This window comes from Oncorhynchus gorbuscha, linkage group LG13 (genome assembly GCF_021184085.1).
Source record: "Oncorhynchus gorbuscha isolate QuinsamMale2020 ecotype Even-year linkage group LG13, OgorEven_v1.0, whole genome shotgun sequence".
NCBI classification, from domain to species: domain Eukaryota; kingdom Metazoa; phylum Chordata; class Actinopteri; order Salmoniformes; family Salmonidae; genus Oncorhynchus; species Oncorhynchus gorbuscha.
The window spans coordinates 16,924,682-16,949,681 of record NC_060185.1 but is presented as its reverse complement, the minus strand read 5'-3'; the positions used below and the strand labels follow the sequence as shown (position 1 = coordinate 16,949,681).

At 46.0% G+C, this 25,000-nt stretch overlaps 1 protein-coding gene across 1 annotated transcript in view; it reads right to left on the bottom strand.

Annotated features, from left to right (window-relative positions):
- Positions 1-25,000, bottom strand: part of LOC123993915 (metabotropic glutamate receptor 5-like) — a 149,160-nt gene that overhangs the window by 1,010 nt on the left and 123,150 nt on the right. Inside the window, exons 8-17 of the mRNA XM_046296391.1 lie at positions 24,365-24,486; positions 23,778-23,902; positions 23,424-23,592; positions 22,927-23,053; positions 9,195-9,312; positions 8,785-8,971; positions 2,104-2,262; positions 1,406-1,714; positions 1,037-1,203; positions 1-59 (exon numbers count right to left, since the gene is read on the bottom strand). The exon at positions 1-59 is cut by the window's left edge and continues 1,010 nt beyond it. Of these exons, the coding sequence (XP_046152347.1) occupies positions 1-59; positions 1,037-1,203; positions 1,406-1,714; positions 2,104-2,262; positions 8,785-8,971; positions 9,195-9,312; positions 22,927-23,053; positions 23,424-23,592; positions 23,778-23,902; positions 24,365-24,486 (1,542 nt within the window). The remainder of the gene's footprint in view (positions 60-1,036; positions 1,204-1,405; positions 1,715-2,103; positions 2,263-8,784; positions 8,972-9,194; positions 9,313-22,926; positions 23,054-23,423; positions 23,593-23,777; positions 23,903-24,364; positions 24,487-25,000) is intronic.

Here is a 25,000-nt window from a genome sequence, read left to right as displayed (position 1 = left end):
GGTGGTTTCCACGGGAACCCCGCTCCGTCTGGGCCCAGGATACTGACTTCCCATTGGAACTGCAGAGACAGGAAACAGGAAGTGAAAACAGGAAATTAAACAAGTGTGTCACAGCTGGTGCATAACAGTGTAGAAATTATTTTCTCTATTCCTCCCCTCCACCTCCCCTGTTTGTTCTCTCTCTCTCTCTCTCTCTCTCTCTCTCTCTCTCTCTCTCTCTCTCTCTCTCTCTCTCTCTCTCTCTCTCTCTCTCTCTCTCTCTCTCTCTCTCTCTCTCTCAATTGTCAGGTTAATTAGTGTGATTAATCTATAATGGAGCATCTGATTAAATCATGCTGCTGTGGCTAGGGGTGGGATGACTCTAGAGAGACTCATATAACCTCGGCACACAGACACCAACACACACACATAAAACAAGGGGAGAAAGAAGGGGGGGGGGATAATTTTGACACATCTTATAGTGGTCTGATTGTAATCTTGCTTGCCAAGCGAGACAGTAACCAGCTGACTAAAGAGAATGTCCTTTTCCCTTTTGTCCTGTGGAGCAGCACATTGTCATTTCATATGGTTGCTTGGTCACGTGGTTGTTCCATTAGAGATGGCGAGCTTGGCCTTTAGCTTGTCCTCTTCAACTTTGTTTTATCTCTCTCTCTCTCTCTCTCTCTCTCTCTCTCTCTCTCTCTCTCTCTCTCTCTCTCTCTCTCTCTCTCTCTCTCTCTCTCTCTCTCGCTCTCTCCCCCCTCTCTCATTTTCCTGGAAAGTGCCATCTACATAATCAGGTGTGTGGGTCGGACTCAGGTCAGACAGAGAGACACACAGCTGCTGAGGAACTTTTGACTCAGATGGTCCTTATTGAAATGGCTCTGCACTAAAAAGGTTGTTACTGAAACGGCCCTCAAATGAGATTCACTTAGGGACAGTGACCCAGCACCGATCTCAGCTAAACACTACCTCCTGTGTGACCCCAGACGGGCTCTACAGCATCTCTCTGTATTCCCTGCCCTACACACACGCATACACACACACACACACACACCTGAGTGTCTCTCCAGCGGAGCAGCGTCGCCTCCAGAGATTGACCAGGCTGGAGGAGCGGCTGGCGGCTGAGGAGGACTTCCCATCACCCACGTGCATGCGTACTACCGTGCTCGTAGTGAAAGCACTGCGTACGTTACGCTCTGGCTTGGCCAGGATGATATACACCTGGAGAGAGCGAGACAGACAGAAGAGCTTCATAACCCTTCATAAGCACTACATAACACGTGTTATAACCCTTCCAAGCCCCTTCTAACTAAACTTAATATTCCCGAAAAACATTCCTTTTCAAGTCCCTCAGTCGAGCACCTGATTCCGTTTTGATTAAAGCTAAAGTTGTTTTCTATCTCCAGTGTCCTGTGTGTCTTACCTTGGGTACGAACAGGCAGCAGAGCGCCACAGTGGCACTGAGGCTGACGCTGAAGCACATGGTGATGATCTTGTAGTTGGAACCGAAGTAGATGGGCACGAAGGCCAGCCAGATGATACAGGTGGTGTACATGGTGAAGGCGATGTACTTGGCCTCGTTGAAGTTGGCCGGGACGTTGCGCGTCTTGAAGGCGTAGAAGGTGCAGCTCAGGATCAGCAGGCCGTTGTAGCCCAGCGGCGCCACCACGCCCAGGTTGGTGGTGTAACAGATGCGATTGACCTGCCGGATGCTGGGATAGTCGTGGATCACCTGCAGGTAGTAGAGCCATCTGTATCAGCATGTACAAACACTGAGCGGACAAAACATTAGGAACATCTATTGCATCTTGCCTATGCAGCTCGACCATCGCTCATCCATATATTTATATGTACATATTCACCATGGCACCAGGGTTTTCACTTCAGCCAGTTCAGCAAGTAAATGTATCATTCACTTAATTATTTAAGAGGCAGTCTCAGACCTTTAGGCTGACAATTCCCTGCCAACCCCCGCTGACACACACACACACACACACACACACACACACACACACACACACACACACACACACACACACACACACACACACACACACACACACACACACACACACACACACACACACACACACACACACACACCCAGTGGGCACAGCCTACCTGTGGGGGCTCCATGAGGAAGAGAGCCACTATGATGCCCAGCTGCAGCAGGATGAGTAGAGAGGCGATGATGAGCTGGGCGCATGCAGACATGAACCTGGGCTTCCTAGTACAGATCTTCTTCTTACTGCCAGCCAGGATACGGGCTATACGGTTAGTCTGCAACAACAACAACACAGCCAGGATACGGGCTATACGGTTAGTCTGCAACAACAACAACACAGCCAGGATACGGGCTATACGGTTAGTCTGCAACAACAACAACACAGCCAGGATACGGGCTATACGGTTAGTCTGCAACAACAACAACACAGCCAGGATACGGGCTATACGGTTAGTCTGCAACAACAACAACACAGCCAGGATACGGGCTATACGGTTAGTCTGCAACAACAACAACACAGCCAGGATACGGGCTATACGGTTAGTCTGCAACAACAACAACACAGCCAGGATACGGGCTATACGGTTAGTCTGCAACAACAACAACACAGCCAGGATACGGGCTATACGGTTAGTCTGCAACAACAACAACACAGCCAGGATACGGGCTATACGGTTAGTCTGCAACAACAACAACACAGCCAGGATACGGGCTATACGGTTAGTCTGCAACAACAACAACACAGCCAGGATACGGGCTATACGGTTAGTCTGCAACAACAACAACACAGCCAGGATACGGGCTATACGGTTAGTCTGCAACAACAACAACACAGCCAGGATACGGGCTATACGGTTAGTCTGCAACAACAACAACACAGCCAGGATACGGGCTATACGGTTAGTCTGCAACAACAACAACACAGCCAGGATACGGGCTATACGGTTAGTCTGCAACAACAACAACACAGCTAGGATACGGGCTATACGGTTAGTCTGCAACAACAACAACAACAACACAGCCAGGATACGGGCTATACGGTTAGTCTGCAACAACAACAACACAGCCAGGATACGAGCTATACGGTTAGTCTGCAACACAGCCAGGATACGAGCTATACGGTTAGTCTGCAGCAACAACACCACAGCCAGGATACGAACTATACTGTTAGTCTGCAACAACAACACAGCCAGGATACGGGCTATACGGTTAGTCTGCAACAACAACAACACAGCCAGGATACGGGCTATACGGTTAGTCTGCAACAACAACAACACAGCCAGGATACGGGCTATACGGTTAGTCTGCAACAACAACAACAACAACAACACAGCCAGGATACGGGCTATACGGTTAGTCTGCAACAACAACAACAACAACAACACAGCCAGGATACGGGCTATACTGTTAGTCTGCAACAACAACAACACAGCCAGGATACGGGCTATACTGTTAGTCTGCAACAACAACAACACAGCCAGGATACGGGCTATACTGTTAGTCTGCAACAACACAGCCAGGATACGGGCTATACTGTTAGTCTGCAACAACACAGCCAGGATACGAGCTATACGGTTAGTCTGCAACAACAACACAGCCAGGATACGGGCTATATGGTTAATCTGCAACAACAACACAGCCAGGATACGGGCTATACTGTTAGTCTGCAACAACAACACAGCCAGGATACGGGCTATATGGTTAGTCTGCAACAACAACACAGCCAGGATACGGGCTATATGGTTAGTCTGCAACAACAACACAGCCAGGATACGGGCTATATGGTTAGTCTGCAACAACAACACAGCCAGGATAGGAGCTATACGATTAGTCTGCAACAACACAGCCAGGATGCGAGCTATATGGTTAGTCTGCAACACGCAATCCGGCGCGGCCCACGCTTGGATTGCGTCCTACCTGACAGGTCGCTCCTACCAGGTGGCGTGGCGAGAATCTGTCTCCTCACCACGTGCTCTCACCACTGGTGTCCCCCAGGGCTCTGTTCTAGGCCCTCTCCTATTCTCGCTATACACCAAGTCACTTGGCTCTGTCATAACCTCACATGGTCTCTCCTATCATTGCTATGCAGACGACACACAATTAATCTTCTCCTTTCCCCCTTCTGATGACCAGGTGGCGAATCGCATCTCTGCATGTCTGGCAGACATATCAGTGTGGATGACGGATCACCACCTCAAGCTGAACCTCGGCAAGACGGAGCTGCTCTTCCTCCCGGGGAAGGATTGCCCGTTCCATGATCTCGCCATCACGGTTGACAACTCCATTGTGTCCTCCTCCCAGAGCGCTAAGAACCTTGGCGTGATCCTGGACAACACCCTGTCGTTCTCAACTAACATCAAGGCGGTGGCCCGTTCCTGTAGGTTCATGCTCTACAACATCCGCAGAGTACGACCCTGCCTCACACAGGAAGCGGCGCAGGTCCTAATCCAGGCACTTGTCATCTCCCGTCTGGATTACTACAACTCGCTGTTGGCTGGGCTCCCTGCCTGTGCCATTAAACCCCTACAACTCATCCAGAACGCCGCAGCCCGTCTGGTGTTCAACCTTCCCAAGTTCTCTCACGTCACCCCGCTCCTCCGCTCTCTCCACTGGCTTCCAGTTGAAGCTCGCATCCGCTACAAGACCATGGTGCTTGCCTACGGAGCTGTGAGGGGAACGGCACCTCAGTACCTCCAGGCTCTGATCAGGCCCTACACCCAAACAAGGGCACTGCGTTCATCCACCTCTGGCCTGCTCGCCTCCCTACCACTGAGGAAGTACAGTTCCCGCTCAGCCCAGTCAAAACTGTTCGCTGCTCTGGCCCCCCAATGGTGGAACAAACTCCCTCACGACGCCAGGACAGCGGAGTCAATCACCACCTTCCGGAGACACCTGAAACCCCACCTCTTTAAGGAATACCTAGGATAGGATAAAGTAATCCTTCTCACCCCCCCCCCTTAAAATATTTAGATGCACTATTGTAAAGTGGCTGCTCCACTGGATGTCATAAGGTGAACGCACCAATTTGTAAGTCGCTCTGGATAAGAGTGTCTGCTAAATGACTTAAATGTAAATGTAAAACAACAACACAGCCAGGATACAAGCTATATGGTTAGTCTGCAACAACAACACAGCCAGAATACGAGCTATACTGTTAGTCTGCAACAACAACACAGCCAGGATACGGGCTATACTGTTAGTCTGCAACAACAACACAGCCAGGATACGGGCTATACGGTTAGTCTGCAACAACAACAACATAGCCAGGATACGGGCTATATGGTTAGTCTGCAACAACAACAACACAGCCAGGATACGGGCTATACTGTTAGTCTGCAACAACACAGCCAGGATACGAGCTATATGGTTAGTCTGCAACAACAACAACACAGCCAGGATACGGGCTATACTGTTAGTCTGCAACAACACAGCCAGGATACAAGCTATACGGTTAGTCTGCAACAACAACAACACAGCCAGGATAGGAGCTATACGATTAGTCTGCAACAACACAGCCAGGATACGAGCTATACTGTTAGTCTGCAACAACAACAACACAGCCAGGATACGAGCTATACTGTTAGTCTGCAACAACAACAACACAGCCAGGATATGGGCTATACGGTTAGTCTGCAACAACACAGCCAGGATACGAGCTATACTGTTAGTCTGCAACAACAACACAGCCAGGATACGAGCTATACTGTTAGTCTGCAACAACAACACAGCCAGGATACGGGCTATATGGTTAGTCTGCAACAACAACACAGCCAGGATACGAGCTATACTGTTAGTCTGCAACAACAACAACACAGCCAGGATACGAGCTATACTGTTAGTCTGCAACAACAACAACACAGCCAGGATACGAGCTATACAGTTAGTCTGCAACACAGCCAGGATACGAGCTATACGGTTAGTCTGCAACAACAACACAGCCAGAATACGAGCTATACGGTTAGTCTGCAACACAGCCAGGATACGAGCTATACGGTTAGTCTGCAGCAACAACACCACAGCCAGGATACGAACTATACTGTTAGTCTGCAACAACAACACAGCCAGGATACGAGCTATACGGTTAGTCTGCAGCAACAACACCACAGCCAGGATACGGGCTATACGGTTAGTCTGCAGCAACAACACCACAGCCAGGATACGGGCTATACTGTTAGTCTGCAACAACACAGCCAGGATACGAGCTATGCGGTTAGTCTGCAACAACAACAACACAGCCAGGATACGAGCTATACTGTTAGTCTGCAACAACAACAACACAGCCAGGATACGAGTTATACTGTTAGTCTGCAACAACAACAACACAGCCAGGATACGGGCTATACGGTTAGTCTGCAACAACAACACAGCCAGGATACGAGGTATACTGTTAGTCTGCAACAACAACACAGCCAGGATACGAGCTATACGGTTAGTCTGCAGCAACAACACCACAGCCAGGATACGGGCTATACGGTTAGTCTGCAGCAACAACACCACAGCCAGGATACGGGCTATACTGTTAGTCTGCAACAACACAGCCAGGATACGAGCTATGCGGTTAGTCTGCAACAACAACAACACAGCCAGGATACGAGCTATACTGTTAGTCTGCAACAACAACAACACAGCCAGGATACGGGCTATACGGTTAGTCTGCAACAACAACACAGCCAGGATACGAGGTATACTGTTAGTCTGCAACAACAACACAGCCAGGATACGAGCTATACGGTTAGTCTGCAACAACAACACAGCCAGGATACGAGCTATACTGTTAGTCTGCAACAACAACAACACAGCCAGGATACGAGCTATACAGTTAGCCTGCAACAACACAGCCAGGATACGAGCTATACGGTTAGTCTGCAACAACAACACAGCCAGGATACGGGCTATACGGTTAGTCTGCAACACAGCCAGGATACGAGCTATACGGTTTGTCTGCAACAACAACACAGCCAGAATACGAGCTATATGGTTAGTCTGCAACACAGCCAGGATACGAGCTATACGGTTAGTCTGCAACAACACAGCCAGGATACGAGCTATACGGTTAGTCTGTAACAACAACACCACAGCCAGGATACGGGCTATATGGTTAGTCTGCAGCAACAACACCACAGCCAGGATACGGGCTATACTGTTAGTCTGCAACAACACAGCCAGGATACGAGCTATACGGTTAGTCTGCAACAACACAACCAGGATACGAGCTATACGATTAGTCTGCAACAACAACACAGCCAGGATACGGGCTATATGGTTAGTCTGAAACAACAACAACACAGCCAGGATACTGGCTATACGGTTAGTCTGCAACAACAACACAGCCAGGATACGGGCTATATGGTTAGTCTGAAACAACAACAACACAGCCAGGATACTGGCTATATGGTTAGTCTGCAACAACAACACAGCCAGGATACTGGCTATACGGTTAGTCTGCAACAACAACACAGCCAGGATACGGGCTATATGGTTAGTCTGAAACAACAACAACACAGCCAGGATACTGGCTATACGGTTAGTCTGCAACAACAACACAGCCAGGATACCGGCTATATGGTTAGTCTGCAACAACAACACAGCCAGGATACGGGCTATACGGTTAGTCTCCAACAACAACACAGCCAGGATACGGGCTATACGGTTAGTCTGCAACAACAACACAGCCAGGATATGGGCTATACGGTTAGTCTGAAACAACAACAACACAGCCAGGATACTGGCTATACGGTTAGTCTGCAACAACAACAACACAGCCAGGATTACTGGCTATATGGTTAGTCTGCAACAACAACACAGCCAGGATACGAGCCATACGGTTAGTCTGAAACAACAACACAGCCAGGATACGAGCTATACGGTTAGTCTGAAACAACAACACAGCCAGGATACGGGCTATACGGTTAGTCTGCAACAACAACACAGCCAGGATACGAGCTATACGGTTAGTCTGAAACAACAACAACACAGCCAGGATACTGGCTATACGGTTAGTCTGCAACAACAACAACACAGCCAGGATTACTGGCTATACGGTTAGTCTGCAACAACAACACAGCCAGGATTACTGGCTATATGGTTAGTCTGCAACAACAACAACACAGCCATGATTACTGGCTATATGGTTAGTCTGCAACAACAACAACACAGCCAGGATTACTGGCTATACGGTTAGTCTGCAACAACAACAACACAGCCAGGATTACTGGCTATACGGTTAGTCTGAAACAACAACAACACAGCCAGGATACTGGCTATACGGTTAGTCTGAAACAACAACAACACAGCCAGGATTACTGGCTATACGGTTAGTCTGCAACAACAACAACACAGCCAGGATTACTGGCTATACGGTTAGTCTGAAACAACAACAACACAGCCAAGATACTGGCTATACGGTTAGTCTGCAACAACAACACAGCCAGGATTACTGGCTATATGGTTAGTCTGCAACAACAACACAGCCAGGATACGAGCTATACGGTTAGTCTGCAACAACAACACAGCCAGGATACGGGCTATACTGTTAGTCTGCAACAACAACACAGCCAGGATACGAGCTATACGGTTAGTCTGCAACAACAACACAGCCAGGATACGAGCTATACGGTTAGTCTGCAACAACAAACACATCAGAGAGAATGAATGAATGAATAGACTTCATACTGGGAGATGAGGGGAAATCTGTAATAATGACCTCAAACACAGTCTGTTTGGGAGATCCTTATGTCTAGATGTACAAGGACACGGTAGGTGAAAGAATGAAGGTAAAGAGGGGCTTGATGATGTACCTTGGTGACCAGGGCAGAGTAGCTCATGGCAGGGGACAGGCCTATGCCCAGTCTCTGTAGGTAGCAGTGTGCATCATGGGGCTTGGCGATGAGGCTGAAGGTACACAGATAACCCAGACAGATCCCAGCCAGGATGATGTAACACAGCTCTCTGCTGGACGATTTCACCACCGGAGTGTCCCGGAACCTACACCCACACAGTTTGTTGTATAACCTTGTAACAAATATACTAACTTACAGTTCAAATGACATGTTGAAAACAATCCCAGTGCCAAACCCTGTTGGAAAACAAGTGGAATCCCTTTAACATGTTTTCCCCTGGGTTTTACTCCATGCATATTCTCCCAAACAAACGTTTGAATATGACATTGACTTTCACATTTATTATGTCAAAATCCATAAGTTGTCACCTGATGAAGACGGAGGTAACGAAGAATGTGGCACAGAGTCCCAAACAAGCAAATGCCACAGCAGCAATGGGCTCTGGGTCCCCCCAATGCAGGTACTCCACTGGGATAGGGTCACAGCCTGGAGGGTGGGGGGGAGATGGAGAGAGAAAGAGATAGTGAGAGGTTAAAAATAAACAGTATTGATAAGTTTTCAGTTTTTCTTACTTTCTTTCTCTCTCTTTTTCTCTGGATTTAGTTATCCCTCCTTTTTCCTCACCTTCTCTGTCTCGTGTGCCCTCCTCTCTCTCTGTCACGCCCTGACCATAGAGAGCTGTTGGTTGGGTCAGGGTGTGATTTAGGGTGGGTTATCTAGGGGAATTGTATATCTATGTTGGCCTGATATGGTTCCCAATCAGAGGGAGCTGTTTATCGTTGTCTCTGATTGGGGATCATATTTCGGTAGCCATTTTCCCATTGTGCTTTGTGGGATCTTGTCTATGTATTGTTGCCTGTGAGTCTAGCGTCAAGTTTCTTATGTCGTTTTGTTCTTTGAAGTTTTCATTTCCAAAATAAAGGATGGAAACATACCACGCTGCATCTTGGTCTACTCCTTATGACAAACGTGACACTCTCCCTCCTTTTCTCTCTCTCTCCCTCTGTTCCCCCACCCCTCCTGGGCTGTGAGATAAGTCTCATTAATTAAAGGGACAGTTCTAATTAGCTGGCGTAATGCTCGCTGGAAATACCTCCCGGACCCGGCGGGTCCAAGACAGAACACCAGAGACGACAAACCAGACAGAACACCAGAGACGACAAACCAGACAGAACACCAGAGACGACAAACCAGACAGAACACCAGAGACGACAAACCAGACAGAACACCAGAGACGACAAACCAGACAGAACACCAGAGACGACAAACCAGACAGAACACCAGAGACGCAAACCAGACAGAACACCAGAGACGACAAACCAGACAGAACACCAGAGACGACAAACCAGACAGAACACCACCGCCACACTGCCGTTAAAATAGATGAAGTCATTAACAGCTCTACCTTTAACACAGTCTATAATGTTCAATTAATCAGTGAAGTAGTTCAGTTTAGAGGCAATAACAGTTTATTTGCTGAATAGGAGTACAGGTACCGTTAAGAGAAGAAACAGTCATTGTGGAAGACACTGTTTACAAAACTTGAATTGAACTCAACTTTACAGTCACTCAGGAACTTTGTATTGAGGCCTCTCTCTCTCTCTCTCTCTCTCTCTCTCTCTCTCTCTCTCTCTCTCTCTCTCTCTCTCTCTCTCTCTCTCTCTCTCTCTCTCTCTCCACCTCCAGTGGGGTTAGGATTTCTCTCTCGCTGTATAATCTGATCTGAGTACAGTGTGTGTTTAATCTTTCTATTGATTTAACAGAGACCTTGCTGTTCACATTCACACAGACTAACTATCGCCTCAGGGTCTGGAAAACTCTCTCTCTCTCTCTCTCTCTCTCTCTCTCTCTCTCTCTCTCTCTCTCTCTCTCTCTCTCTCTCTCTCTCTCTCCCTGTCTCTCTCTCGCTCTCTCCCCCCCCCAATTTAAATTCTAATTTAAGGGCTTAATTGGCATGGGAAACATATATTTAGATTGCCAAAGCAAGTGAAGTAGAGCAGTGGTTCCCAAACGTTTTATAGTCCCATACCCCTTCAAACATTTAACCTCCAGCTGTACCCCCTCTAGCACCAGGGTCAGCGCACTCTCAAATGTTGTTTTTTGCCATCATTGTAAACCTGCCACACACACAGTATACGATACATTTATTAAACATAAGAATGAGAGTTGTTGTCTCAACCCGGCTCATGGGAAGTGACAAAGAGCTCTCATAGGACCAGGTCACAAATAATAATATAACAGTAATCAATCATTTTGCTCTTTATTTAACCATCTTACATATAAAAACATATTTTTCCATTGAAAATTATGAATAACTCACCACAGGTTAATGAGAAGGGTGTGCTTGAAAGGATGCACATAACTCTGCAATGTTGGGTTGTATTGGAGAGAGTCTCAGTCTTAAATCATTTTCCACACACAGTCTGTGCCTGTATTTAGTTTTCATGCTATTGAGGGCTGAGAATCCACTCTCACATAGGCATGTTGTTGCAAAGGGCATCGGTCTTAACAGCATGATTTGCCAAGGTAGGATATTCTGAGTGCAGCCCAATCCAGAAATCTGGCAGTGGCTTCTGATTCAATTCCATTTTCACAGAACCTCTTGTTGTAATTTCGACGGAGGTCTCTTTTTCAGATATCGGTAAGTGGACTGGAGGCAGGGAATGAAAGGGATAATGAATCTAGTTGTTTGTGTCATCCGATTTGGGAAAGAACCTGTGTAATTGCTCACCCAACTCACTCAGGTGCTTCAGGTTTTGGGAAAGAACCTGTGTAATTGCTTACCCAACTCACTCAGGTGCTTCAGGTTTTGGGAAAGAACCTGTGTAATTGCTTACCCAACTCACTCAGGTGCTTCACTGTGTCACATTTGACATTGTCCCTAAGCTTGAGTTCATTTGCATACAAAAAATCACACAATGACGGAAAGACCTGTGTGTTGTTCTTGTTAATGTCATGTTTTGTCATTTATTATCTTGTCTTGTCCCTGTGCTTCCCATTCTATTCGTTTCCCTCTGCTGGTCTTATTAGGTTCTATCCTATCCTGAACGTTTTCTTGTCATGTGAAGTGTTTAATGTTCCCCCTCTTTCCCTCTTTCTATCCCTCTCTCTCCCCCTCCCTCTCTCACTCTCTCGCTCTCTCTTCTCTCTATCGTTCCGTTCCTGCTCCCAGCTGTTCCTATTCCCCTAATCAATCATTTAGTCTTCCCACACCTGTTCCCGATCCTTTCCCCTGATTAGAGTCCCTATTTCTTCCTTTGTGTTCCGTTCCTGTCCTGTCGGTTCCTTGTCTAGAATTCACCGTGCTGTGTTTGTGTATCGCCCTGTCGTGTCGTGTTTTCCTCAGATGCTGCGTGGTGAGCAGGTGTCTGAGTCTGTCTGGTTCAAGTGCCTTCCCGAGGCAACCTGCTGTTCACCTGCTGTTCAAGATCGAGTCTCCAGTTTGTCCTCGTCATTTCGAGTGAAAGTTGTGTTTTTTTGTTTGTATTTACTTTACTGGATTAAAGACTCTGTTTTCGCCAAGTCGCTTTTGGGTCCTCTTTCACCCGCATGACAGTTAATGCAGAGAGAGAAGTGCTCCAACTTCTGAATCTTGGCTTAAATGATTTAGATGCACTACTGTAAAGTGACTGTTCCACTGGATGCCATAAGGTGAATGCACCAATTTGTAAGTCGCTCTGGATAAGAGCGTCTGCTAAATGACTTAAATGACTTAAATGTCCCGCACATTGAATATAGAGTCCCTCTAATCCTAGATTCAGATCATTCAAGCGAGAAACAACATCCCCCAGACAGGCCAGTCGTGTGAGAAACAACATCCCCCAGACAGGCCAGTCGTGTGAGAAACAACATCCCCCAGACAGGCCAGTCGTGTGAGAAACAACATCCCCCAGACAGGCCAGTCGTGTGAGAAACAACATCCCCCAGACAGGCCAGTCGTGTGAGAAACAACATCCCCCAGACAGGCCAGTCGTGTGAGAAACGACATCCCCCAGACAGGCCAGTCGTGTGAGAAACAACATCCCCCAGACAGGCCAGTCGTGTGAGAAACGACATCCCCCAGACAGGCCAGTCGTGTGAGAAACGACATCCCCCAGACAGGCCAGTCGTGTGAGAAACGACATCCCCCAGACAGGCCAGTCGTGTGAGAAACAACATCCCCCAGACAGGCCAGTCGTGTGAGAAACGACATCCCCAGACAGGCCAGTCGTGTGAGAAACAACATCCCCCAGACAGGCCAGTCGTGTGAGAAACGACATCCCCCAGACAGGCCAGTCGTGTGAGAAACGACATCCCCCAGACAGGCCAGTCGTGTGAGAAACGACATCCCCCAGACAGGCCAGTCGTGTGAGAAACAACATCCCCCAGACAGGCCAGTCGTGTGAGAAACGACATCCCCCAGACAGGCCAGTCGTGTGAGAAACAACATCCCCCAGACAGGCCAGTCGTGTGAGAAACTCATCATCCTTACAAAAGGTCAGACAAGTGAAAATGATGGTCAGTAAAGAAAACTTTAAGCTCATCTCTCAATTAAAACATACTTTGCCCCTTGATAACCAGCGCACTTCTGTATGTTGTAAAAGTGTTACATGGTCGCTGCCCATATCATTGCATAGTGCAGAAAATACACGAGAGTTCAGGGGCCTTGTTTTAACAAAGTTAAACATTTTTACTGTAGTGTCCAAAATGTCTTTCAAGCTGTCAGGCATTCCCTTGGTAGCAAGAGCCTCTAGGTGGATGCTGCGGTGTTACTCAAGTAGTGTCTGGAACAACTGCTTGCACACGCGTTACCACTCCACTATGTCTCCATGTCATGGCTTTTGCTCCATAAGTACAGACGACAACACGAGCAGCAGCTACGTTTGGCTACATACAAACTTTTGTTGAATTCGTACTAGAGAGTAACGGTTAATGTGATTGGATGTTAATTATTTGACTAGGTTACCTGTATTTGACATTGTGCTCTTATTACGCTGAACACTAGATGCTTTATTTTTGGCAGTGAAATGAGGATACTCGGACGAGAAAAAAAAAAAAAAAAAATTTATATATATTTACATTAAAAAAATGTGAATGACGTTTTTATTTGCCGTACCCCCGACGGCATCGCGTACCCCAGTTTGGGAATACCTGAAGAAGATAATGAACAAAAGTGAAAGAAGCAATTAATTAATGTTTAATTAACAGTAAACATTACACAGTTCCAAAAGAATAAATACAGTGTTGTAATGATGTGCAAATAGTTCAACTACAAAAGGGAAAATAAATAAACAGAAATATGGGTTGTATTAACAATGGTGTTTGTTCTTCACTGGTTGCCCTTTTCTTATGGCAACAGGTCACAAATCTTGCTACTGTGATGGTACACTGTGGTATTTCACCCAGTAGATATGAGAGTTTATCAAAATTGGGTTTGTTTTCAAATTCTTTGTGGATCTGTGTAATCTGAGGGAACTATGTGTCTCTAATATGGTCATACATTTCGCAGGAGGTTTGGAAGTACAGCTCAGCTTCCACCTCATGTTGTGGGCAGTGTGCACATAGTCTGTATTCTCTTAAGAGCCAGGTCTGCCTACGGCGGCCTTTCTCAATAGCAAGGCTATGCTCACTGAGTCTGTACATAGTCAAAGCTTTCCTTAGGTTTGGGTCAGTCACAGTGGTCAGGTATTCTGCCAATGTGTACACTGTGTTTAGGGCCAAATAGCATTCTACTTTGCTCAGTTTTTTTGTTAATTCTTTCCAATGTGTCAAGTAATTATCCTTTTGTTTTCTCATGATTGGGTTTGGTCTAAATGTGTTACTGTCCTGGGGCTCTGTGGGGTCTGTTTGAGTTTGTGAACAGAGCCCAAGGACCAGCTTGCTTAGGGGACTCTTCTCCAGATTCATCTTTCTGTAGGTGATGGCTTTGTTATGGAAGGTTTGGGAATCGCTTCATTTTAGGTGATTGTAGAATTTTGATAATTGGTGGGTATCGGCCTACGTGTGCCTGCGTACATTATTTGGTGTTCTACGTTGTACCTGGAGAATATTTTAGCAAAATTCTTCATGCAGAGTCTTAATTTGGTGTTTGTCCCATTTTGTGAATTATTGTTTGGTGAGTGGACCCCAGACCTCACAACCATAAAGGTTGTAACTGATTGAAGTATTTTTAGCCAGATCCTAATTGGTCTGTTGAATTTTATGTTCCTTTTGATGGACAGACACGTATAGCAGACACGTATAGCAGACACGTATACAGACACGTATACAGACACGTATAGCAGACACGTATAGCAGACACGTATACAGACACGTATAGCAGACACATATAGCAGACACGTATACAGACATGTATAGCAGACACGTATAGCAGACACGTATACAGACACGTATAGCAGACACGTATACAGACACGTATAGCAGACACGTATAGCAGACACGTATAGCAGACACGTATAGCAGACACGTATACAGACACGTATAGCAGACACGTATAGCAGACACGTATAGCAGACACGTATAGCAGACACGTATAGCAGACACATATACAGACACGTATAGCAGACACGTATAGCAGACACGTATATAGACACGTATAGCAGACACGTATACAGACACGTATAGCAGACACGTATAGCAGACACGTATAGCAGACACGTATAGCAGACACGTATAGCAGACACGTATACAGACACGTATAGCAGACACATATAGCAGACACGTATAGCAGACACGTATAGCAGACACTCAAGCCAAATTGAGTCAAAGGCTTTTTTTAAATCAACAAAGCATGAGAAGACTTTGCCTTTGTTTTGGTTTTGTTTGTTGGTCAATTTGGGTGTGAAGGGTGAATACGTGGTCCGTTGTGTGGTAATTCGGTAAAAAGACAATTTCACATTTGATCAGTACATTGTTTTCACTGAGTCTGCTGTTAATGATAATGCAGAGTATTTTCCCAGCATTGATGTTGACGCATATCCCACAGTAGTTATTGGGGTCAAATTTCTCTCCACTTTTGTGGATTGGGGTGATCAGTCCTTGGTTCCAAATATTGGGGAAGATTCCAGAGCTAAGAATGATGTTAAAGAGTATTTGATATTTTGTCCTGTAGTTCATTCACTGTAATTGGAGAATCCAGTGTGTCCTGATAGTCTTTAATTGTTAGGGAAGTGCTCCCGCTGTGGGGATCAAATCAGCGGAAATTTCAAGTGCGCCACGTATAGTTTTTGATAAAACTCAAACTTTCATTAAAATGCACATACCATGTACAGAATTAAAGCTACACTCGTTGTGAATCTAGCTACCGAGTCAGATTTGTAAAATGCTTTTCGGCGAAAGCATGAGAAGCTATTATCTGATAGCATGCACCCAAAAGTACTGGAACTTCATCTAAAACGACAGATTTTGCGGTAGCCGGTCCTAACCAAAACGCAGAAATAAAATATAAAACATTCATTACCTTTGATGAGCTTCTTTCTTGGCACTCCTAGATGTCCCATAAACATCGTTTTGGGTCTTTTTTCGATTAAATCAGTCCATATATAGCCTAGATATCGATCTATGAAGAGTGTGTGATCAACAAAAAAAATAGCGTTTTTTAACATAACGTCATTTTTTTAAATAAAAAAAGTCGACGATAAACTTTCACAAAACACTTCGAAATACATTTGTTATGCAAATTTAGGTATTAGTAAACGTTAATAATCTATCAAAATGATCACAGGGCGATGTATATTCTTTAGCTTCACGTCTTGATATCATGTCCGGATATATCTCAACCAAAACATCCTGTCGGAGACCGGAAGAAATCGGCTTCCTTGTGTCCGTTTGACCAAGAAACAAATCCGAGACAAATGACAAGATTGTTGAGATCGTGTGGAAGCTGTAGGTATTGCAACCTCGGTTCCATTTAATGTGGGTCACTTTTAACAATTGGTTGAAGTTGCCCATGGATATATTTTCCCATTTTCAGTGATCAGATTTTCCTGCACTTTTCGATGAAACACACGTTCTGTTATAGTCACAGCCGTGATTTAACCAGTTTTAGAAACGTCTGAGTGTTTTCTATCCACACATACTAATCATATGCATATACTATAGTCCTGGCATGAGTAGCAGGGTGCTGAAATGTTGCGCGATTTTTAACAAAAAGCTGCGATAATTCACAGCTTCCTCATTAATAGTTGACTCTAAGATTTGTATTTGATCATGTGTATGTTTTTGCTGTTTATTCTTTGTTTTTGGGCCGAATAGATTGGGGAAGTGGTTTACCCATACATGTCCATTTTGGATAGGTAACTCTTCGTGTTGTTATGTGTTTAGTGTTTTTTCCAATTTTCACAGAAGTGTTTAGAATCTATGGATTCTTCGATTACATTGTTCCTTCTTTTTCCGTAGTGTAATTCTGTATTGTTTTAGTAATTCACCAATGTGAAGGAGTAAACTCAGGCTTTCTGGTTCTCTATGTTTTTGGTTGGATAGGTTTCTCTCTTAGGTTTTTACATTCTTCATAAAACTATTTCTCATTGTCTTTCGTTTTCTTAGGTTGTCTGTTTGAATTTTTTAGATTTGATAGGGAATAATGGCGCTGGAGAAGAGGGCAGGCGTTTTACGTGTCCCCAACCGATTGTTTTTTAAATTTATTTATTTGTGTTTTTTGTAACTTATTGTTTTACTTATTTTGTAGATAATGTTGCCGCTACTGTCTCTTATGACCGAAAAAAAAACTTCTGGACATCAGGGCTGAGATTACTGGTAGAATCCTTTTTTGACTTTAATGAGTCTGACGAGCCCGACGCAAACGATATACTGCTTTCTCGGGAACAGGCCCAAATCCCTGTGATTTGCGTGGAGGAAGCGGTGAAAAAGGGGTCAAAGGGGCCAAAGGGCGGGCTGCTTTCTGAGAATTCGTAGGCAATTGTATAAACCCCCACTTCCTTCCATTCTGCTAGCAAACATGCAATCTTTGGAGAATTAAATAGATGACCTATGAGCAAGATTAAACTACCAACAGGACATTCAAAACTGTAATATCTTATGCTTCGTGGAGTCGTGGCTGAACGATCATACAGCTGGCTGGTTATACGCTGTAACGGCAGGATAGAACAGCTGCATCTGGTAAGACAAGAGGCTGTGGGCTATGTATTTTTGTAAATAACAGCTGGTGCACGATATCTAATGAAGTCTCAAGCTATTGCTCGCCTGAGGTAGAGTATCTTATGATAAGCTGTGGACCACACTATCTAGAGAGTTTTCATCTGTATTTTTTGTGGCTGTTCACATAAAACCACAGTCAGAGGCTCGCACTAAGACAGAATTGAGTGAGCTGTATTCCGCCATAAGCAAACAAGAAAACGTTCACCCAGAGGCAGCGCTCTGACTGGCCAGGGACTTTAATGCAGGGAAACTTAAATCCATTTGACCAAATTTCTATCAGCATGTTAAATGTGCAACCAATGGAAAAAACACTCTGGACCAGCTTTACTCCACACACAGAGACGCATACAAAGCTCTCTTTCACCCTCCATTTGGCAATTTTGACCATAATTCTATCCTCCTGATTCCTGCTAACAAGCAAAAGTTAAAGTAGGAAGCACCAGTGACTCGATCTATAAAAAAAGTGGTCAGATTAAGCAAATGCTAAGCTATAGGACTATTCTGCTAGCACAGTCTGGAATATGTTCCGAGGTTCCTCCAATGGCATTGATTGAGGAGTACACTACATCAGTCATTGGCTTCATCAATAAGTTCATCGATGACGTCATCCCGACAGTGACAGTACGTATATACCCCAACCAGAAGGATTACAGGCAACATCCGCACTAAGCTAAAGGCAAAAGCTGCCGCTTTCAAGGAGCGGGACTCTAACACGGAACCTTATAAGAAATCCCGCTATGCCCTCCAACGAACCTTCAAACAGGAAAAGCGTTGAGGCAAATGGCACTGAAACATGCAGGAGAGCACCAGCTGTTCTTGAAGACTGTGTGATCGCTCTCTCTGCAGCCAATGTGAGTAGGACCTTTAAACAGGTCAACATTCACAAGGCCGCAGGGCCAGACAGATTACCAGGAAGTGTACTGCGAGCATGCGCTGACCAATTGGCAAGTGTCTTCACTGAAATGTTCAACCTCTCCCTGTCCGAGTCTGTAATTCCAACATGTTTTAAGCAGACGACCATACTGCCTGTGCCCAATAACACTAAGGTAACCTGCCTAAATGACTACCAACCCGTATCACTCACGTCTGTAGCCATGAAGTGCTTTGAAAGGCTGGTCATGGCTCACATCAACACCATTATCCCAGAAACCCTGGACCCACTCCAATTTGCATACCTTAACAGATCCACAGATTATCTCGATCTCACGCCACACTGCCCTTTCCCACCTGGACAAATGGAAAACCTATGTGAGAATGCTATTCATTGACTACAGCTCAGCGTTCATCAATAATCTAAGGACCCTGGGACTAAAAACCTCCCTCTGCAATTGGATCCTAGACTTCCTCCCCCAGGTGGTAAGGGTAGGTAACAACACATCCTCCACGCTGATCCTCAACACAGATGACCTCAGACCTTGGATATTCTCTCTCTCTGTCTCTCTCTCTCTCTCTCTCTCTCTCTATCTATCTATCTATCTATCTATCTATCTCTCTCCCTCTTTCTCTCCCTCTTTCTCTCCCTCTTTCTCTCTCTCTCTGTGTTTACTCATTGACATTACACCAGATACAGTCCCGCCGGGAGCCACATTACACCAGATACAGTCCCGCCGGGAGCCACATTACACCACATTACACCAGTTACAGTCTAGACAGGAGCCACATTACACCACATTACACCAGTTACAGTCTAGACAGGAGCCACATTACACCACATTACACCAGTTACAGTCTAGACGGGAGACACATTACACCACATTACACCAGTTACAGTCTAGACGGGAGCCACATTACACCACATTACACCAGTTACAGTCTAGACGGGAGCCACATTACACCAGTTACAGTCTAGACAGGAGCCACATTACACCAGTTACAGTCTAGACGGGAGCCACATTACACCACATTACACCACATTACACCAGTTACAGTCTAGACGGGAGACACATTACACCACATTACACCAGTTACAGTCTAGACAGGAGCCACATTACACCACATTACACCAGTTACAGTCTAGACGGGAGACACATTACACCAGTTACAGTCTAGACGGGAGACACATTACACCAGTTACAGTCTAGACGGGAGCCACATTACACCAGTTACAGTCTAGACAGGAGCCACATTACACCACATTACACCAGTTACAGTCTAGACGGGAGACACATTACACCAGTTACAGTCCCGCCGGGAGCCACATTACACCAGTTACAGTCCCGCCGGGAGCCACATTACACCAGTTACAGACTAGACGGGAGCCACATTACACCAGTTACAGTCTAGACGGGAGACACATTACACCAGTTACAGTCTAGATAGGAGCCACATTACACCAGTTACAGTCTAGACGGGAGCCACATTACACCAGTTACAGTCTAGACGGGAGCCACATTACACCAGTTACAGTCTAGACGGGAGACACATTACACCAGTTACAGTCTAGACAGGAGCCACATTACACCACATTACACCAGTTACAGTCTAGACGGGAGACACATTACACCAGTTACAGTCTAGACGGGAGACACATTACACCAGTTACAGTCTAGACAGGAGCCACATTACACCAGTTACAGTCTAGACGGGAGACACATTACACCAGTTACAGTCTAGACGGGAGACACATTACACCAGTTACAGTCTAGACAGGAGCCACATTACACCAGTTACAGTCTAGACGGGAGACACATTACACCAGTTACAGTCTAGACAGGAGCCACATTACACCAGTTACAGTCTAGACAGGAGCCACATTACACCAGTTACAGTCTAGACGGGAGACACATTACACCACATTACACCAGTTACAGTCTAGACAGGAGACACATTACACCAGTTACAGTCTAGACGGGAGACACATTACACCACATTACACCACATTACACCAGTTACAGTCTAGACGGGAGACACATTACACCAGTTACAGTCTAGACGGGAGACACATTACACCACATTACACCAGTTACAGTCTAGACGGGAGACACATTACACCACATTACACCAGTTACAGTCTAGACGGGAGCCACATTACACCACATTACACCACATTACACCACATTACACCAGTTACAGTCTAGACGGGAGCCACATTACACCACATTACACCACATTACACCACATTACACCAGTTACAGTCTAGACGGGAGCCACATTACACCACATTACACCACATTACACCAGTTACAGTCTAGACGGGAGACACATTACACCACATTACACCAGTTACAGTCTAGACAGGAGACACATTACACCAGTTACAGTCTAGACGGGAGACACATTACACCAGTTACAGTCTAGACAGGAGCCACATTACACCACATTACACCAGTTACAGTCTAGACAGGAGCCACATTACACCACATTACACCAGTTACAGTCTAGACAGGAGCCACATTACACCACATTACACCAGTTACAGTCCCGCCGGGAGCCACATTACACAACATTACACCAGCTACAGTCTAGACAGTCAAACTTACTGTCCTGATGGAATGACTCTTCTACAGCTGCTAAACGTGAGTGCTTACTTCTCTCCTCAACTTAAAAAGTTGCAGTAGAATACTCCAGTAAGGTGTGTAATCTGTGTTCTCTGTGATGCGTTGGGCTCATGTTTTAAACATTGGCGCTTGCTGGCTAGCAGCTGTATAATGATGAGCAGTCGAATGCATTACAGAACAATATCCACAGCTCCGCTAAAATACATTTGCATAGAAAATTTCCCTCAATACGGAATAATTAGTACAATGGTGACCATGCCAGTGTCAAATTGAGAAGAGGAGGGGAGAGAGGATGAGCGGGAGAGGAGGAAGAGCGGGAGAGGAGGAAGGGTGGGAGAGGAGGAGGGATAATTAGCTGCTTTCATGGAAATAGTACAGATTCAGTCAAAACATGATCTCTGTGTGTGTGTGTGTGTGTGTGTGTGTGTGTGTGTGTGTGTGTGTGTGTGTGTGTGTGTGTGTGTGTGTGTGTGTGTGTGTGTGTGTGTGTGTGTGTGTGTGTGTGTGTGTGTGTGTGTGTGTGTGTGTGTGTGTGTGTGTGTGTGTGTGTGTGTGTGTGTGTGTGTGTGTGTGTGTGTGTCTTCTCATCAGTAACTGAGAGAATAGCTAACACCCATTAGACTGTAACAGGACAGCACGCTGAGAAGCATCAGACAATCACTTCTCTACTAAGTTCCATTTATACAGTGACTGACTGACTGACACACGAACACACATAATAATAACACAAAGTATTTAACAGTACTGCTGATAAAACATTACCTCTTTGCAGTCAACAAAAGCTGGCTCCTCTAATGGAGAAATGTGAAGTGCACAATTGAAAAACACCATTATATAAATGCCCCATATTTTTTTATTTGTGTTTGTGTGTGTGTGTGTGTGTGTGTGTATGTGTGTCTGTGAGTGTGTGTGTGTCTGTGAGTGTGTGTGTGTATGTGTGTGTGTGTATGTGTGTGTGTGTGTGTCTGTGTGTGTGTGTGTGTGTGTGTGTGTGTGTGTGTGTGTGTGTGTGTGTGTGTGTGTGTGTGTGTGTGTGTGTGTGTGTGTGTGTGTGTGTGTGTGTGTGTGTGTGTGTGTGTGTGTGTGTGTGTGTGTGTGTGTGTGTGTGTGTGTGTGTGTGTGTGTGTGTGTGTGTGTGTGTGTGTGTGTGTGTGTGTGTCTGTGTGTGTGTGAGTGCGTGTGTGTTTCCAGGATGTGTGAATGAGTCAGTCTGTCGTGTTAACCTGTGTGAGGGCGTCTGATCCAGCTCAGCCAGGCTGAAGAGATTCATTTGGAGGAGACATCCAAGAACAAAGAGGCCAATCCATACACCTTATATGGTGTGTGTGTGTGTGTGTGTGTGTGTGTGTGTGTGTGTGTGTGTGTGTGTGTGTGTGTGTGTGTGTGTGTGTGTGTGTGTGTGTGTGTGTGTGTGTGTGTGTGTGTGTGTGTGTGTGTGTGTGTGTGTGTGTGTGTGTGTGTGTCTTACCTGTGAGGTGGAAGGTAGGCCAGGAGCCCAGGTCACAGGCTCGGCAGGTGTACTCATCAAACACAAACTCATTCTCCTTACAGGGAGTGCAGGTCCAGCAGCAGCTCACCTCTCCTTTACGGATCACCTGGAGGACACACACACCAGAAAAACACCCTCATCAGCTCAGGAAAAAAACACAAATCAGAATGCTGCAAAAATACTATATTGGAGAGAATTCACCAATCAGATTGAAATATCAACAGAGATAATCTTGAAGGGTCAACCTTTCACCCCCTTCCTCCCTCCCTCCCTCCCTCCCTCCCTCCCTCCACCTGAGCATACAGGGATGTGTGTGTGTGTGTGTGTGTGTGTGTGTGTGTGTGTGTGTGTGTGTGTGTGTGTGTGTGTGTGTGTGTGTGTGTGTGTGTGTGTGTGTGTGTGTGTGTGTGTGTGTGTGTGTGTGTGTGTGTGTGTGTGTGTGTGTGTGTGTGTGTGTGTGTGTGTGTGTGTGTCACCTTTATCTGTCCCTTGTCACAGGGTTCGCTGCAGACTGATTTGATGATGGTGTCCTTGCTGGCCCAGATTTCATCGTCATCGATCTTCAGCCCACTGTTGTCCCAGCTCCCTACGTTAATATAGTCATAGTAGTCCTGTCCCATCTTCTTAAAGTTCATGATCTCATATCTGACACACACACACACACACAAACACACAGGAGTCAGTACCTCTGAATCTATTGATACATACATAGTAAATAAATGTAAATGGAATGAGATCATCACAGCCAGGTGACTCACTGCTCTTCTTATTTAGGAAGTCCTATTTAGACACACACACACACACACACATACGCACACACACACACGTACCGGCCAGGCGAGTCTCCGTTCTCGTCAAACAGGATGCCCTCTCCAGACACGCCTGTGAAGTTGGTCTTCATCAGGAAGTCCAGCAGTGTGGAACCATCTATAGGTCGCATGGCATCACACAGCCCCTAGACAACCATCATCATCATCATCATCACCAACATCATCAGAATCATCAACACCATCGTCATCATCACCATCATCACCATCATCATCACCACCATCATCAGAATCATCAACATCATCATCACCATCACCATCATCCCCATCATCACCACCATCATCAACATCATCATCATCACCATCATCAGAATCATCATCACCATCATCACCATTATCATCACCATCATCATCTCCACCACCATCATCATCAGAATCATCAACATCATCATCATCACCATCTCCACCATCATCATCATCTCCACCATCATCATCAACATCATTATCATCATCATCATCTCCACCATCATCATCACCATCACCATCATCATCGTCGTCATCTCAATAACAATATAAACAATCACAGCTATAATCAACGATAATAGTGACGGTAGATTGTTGTTAGTACAGCCAAGTCCAGTAGCACCAACCTGGTACCCTGGGCAGAGTGAGCGCTGCATGTTATGGAGCCCATAGGCCATGGAGTAGATGGCATTGATCACAAAGCCCATCTTAGTGTCCTGGGCATACTGCTGTCGCAATGACTCCCGCTCTGAGAGAGAACCAGAGAGGAGAAAGACAGAAAAAGAGAGGATGGGAAGATGGATGAAGGGGAGAGATGGAGACAGATGGAGAGGGATAAGGATGGAGGGAGGGAGGGAGGGGATAAGGAGGGAGGAGATGGGAGGGAGGAAGGGGGATAAGGAGGGAGGAAGGGGAGATGGAGGGAGAGGGATAAGGAGGGAGGGAGGGAGGGAGAGGGATAAGGATAGAGGGAGGGAGGGGGAGGGGGATAAGGATGGAGGGAGGTAGGGAGGAGGGGGATAAGGATGGAGGGAGGTAGGGAGGAGGGGGATAAGGATGGAGGGAGGTAGGGGGAGGGGGATAAGGATGGAGGGAGGGAGGTAGGGAGGAGGGGATAAGGATGGAAGGAGGTAGGGGGAGGGGGATAAGGATGGAGGGAGGTAGGGAGGAGGGGGATAAGGACGGAGGGAGGTAGGGAGGAGGGGGATAAGGATGGAGGGAGGTAGGGAGGAGGGGGATAAGGATGGAGGGAGGTAGGGGGA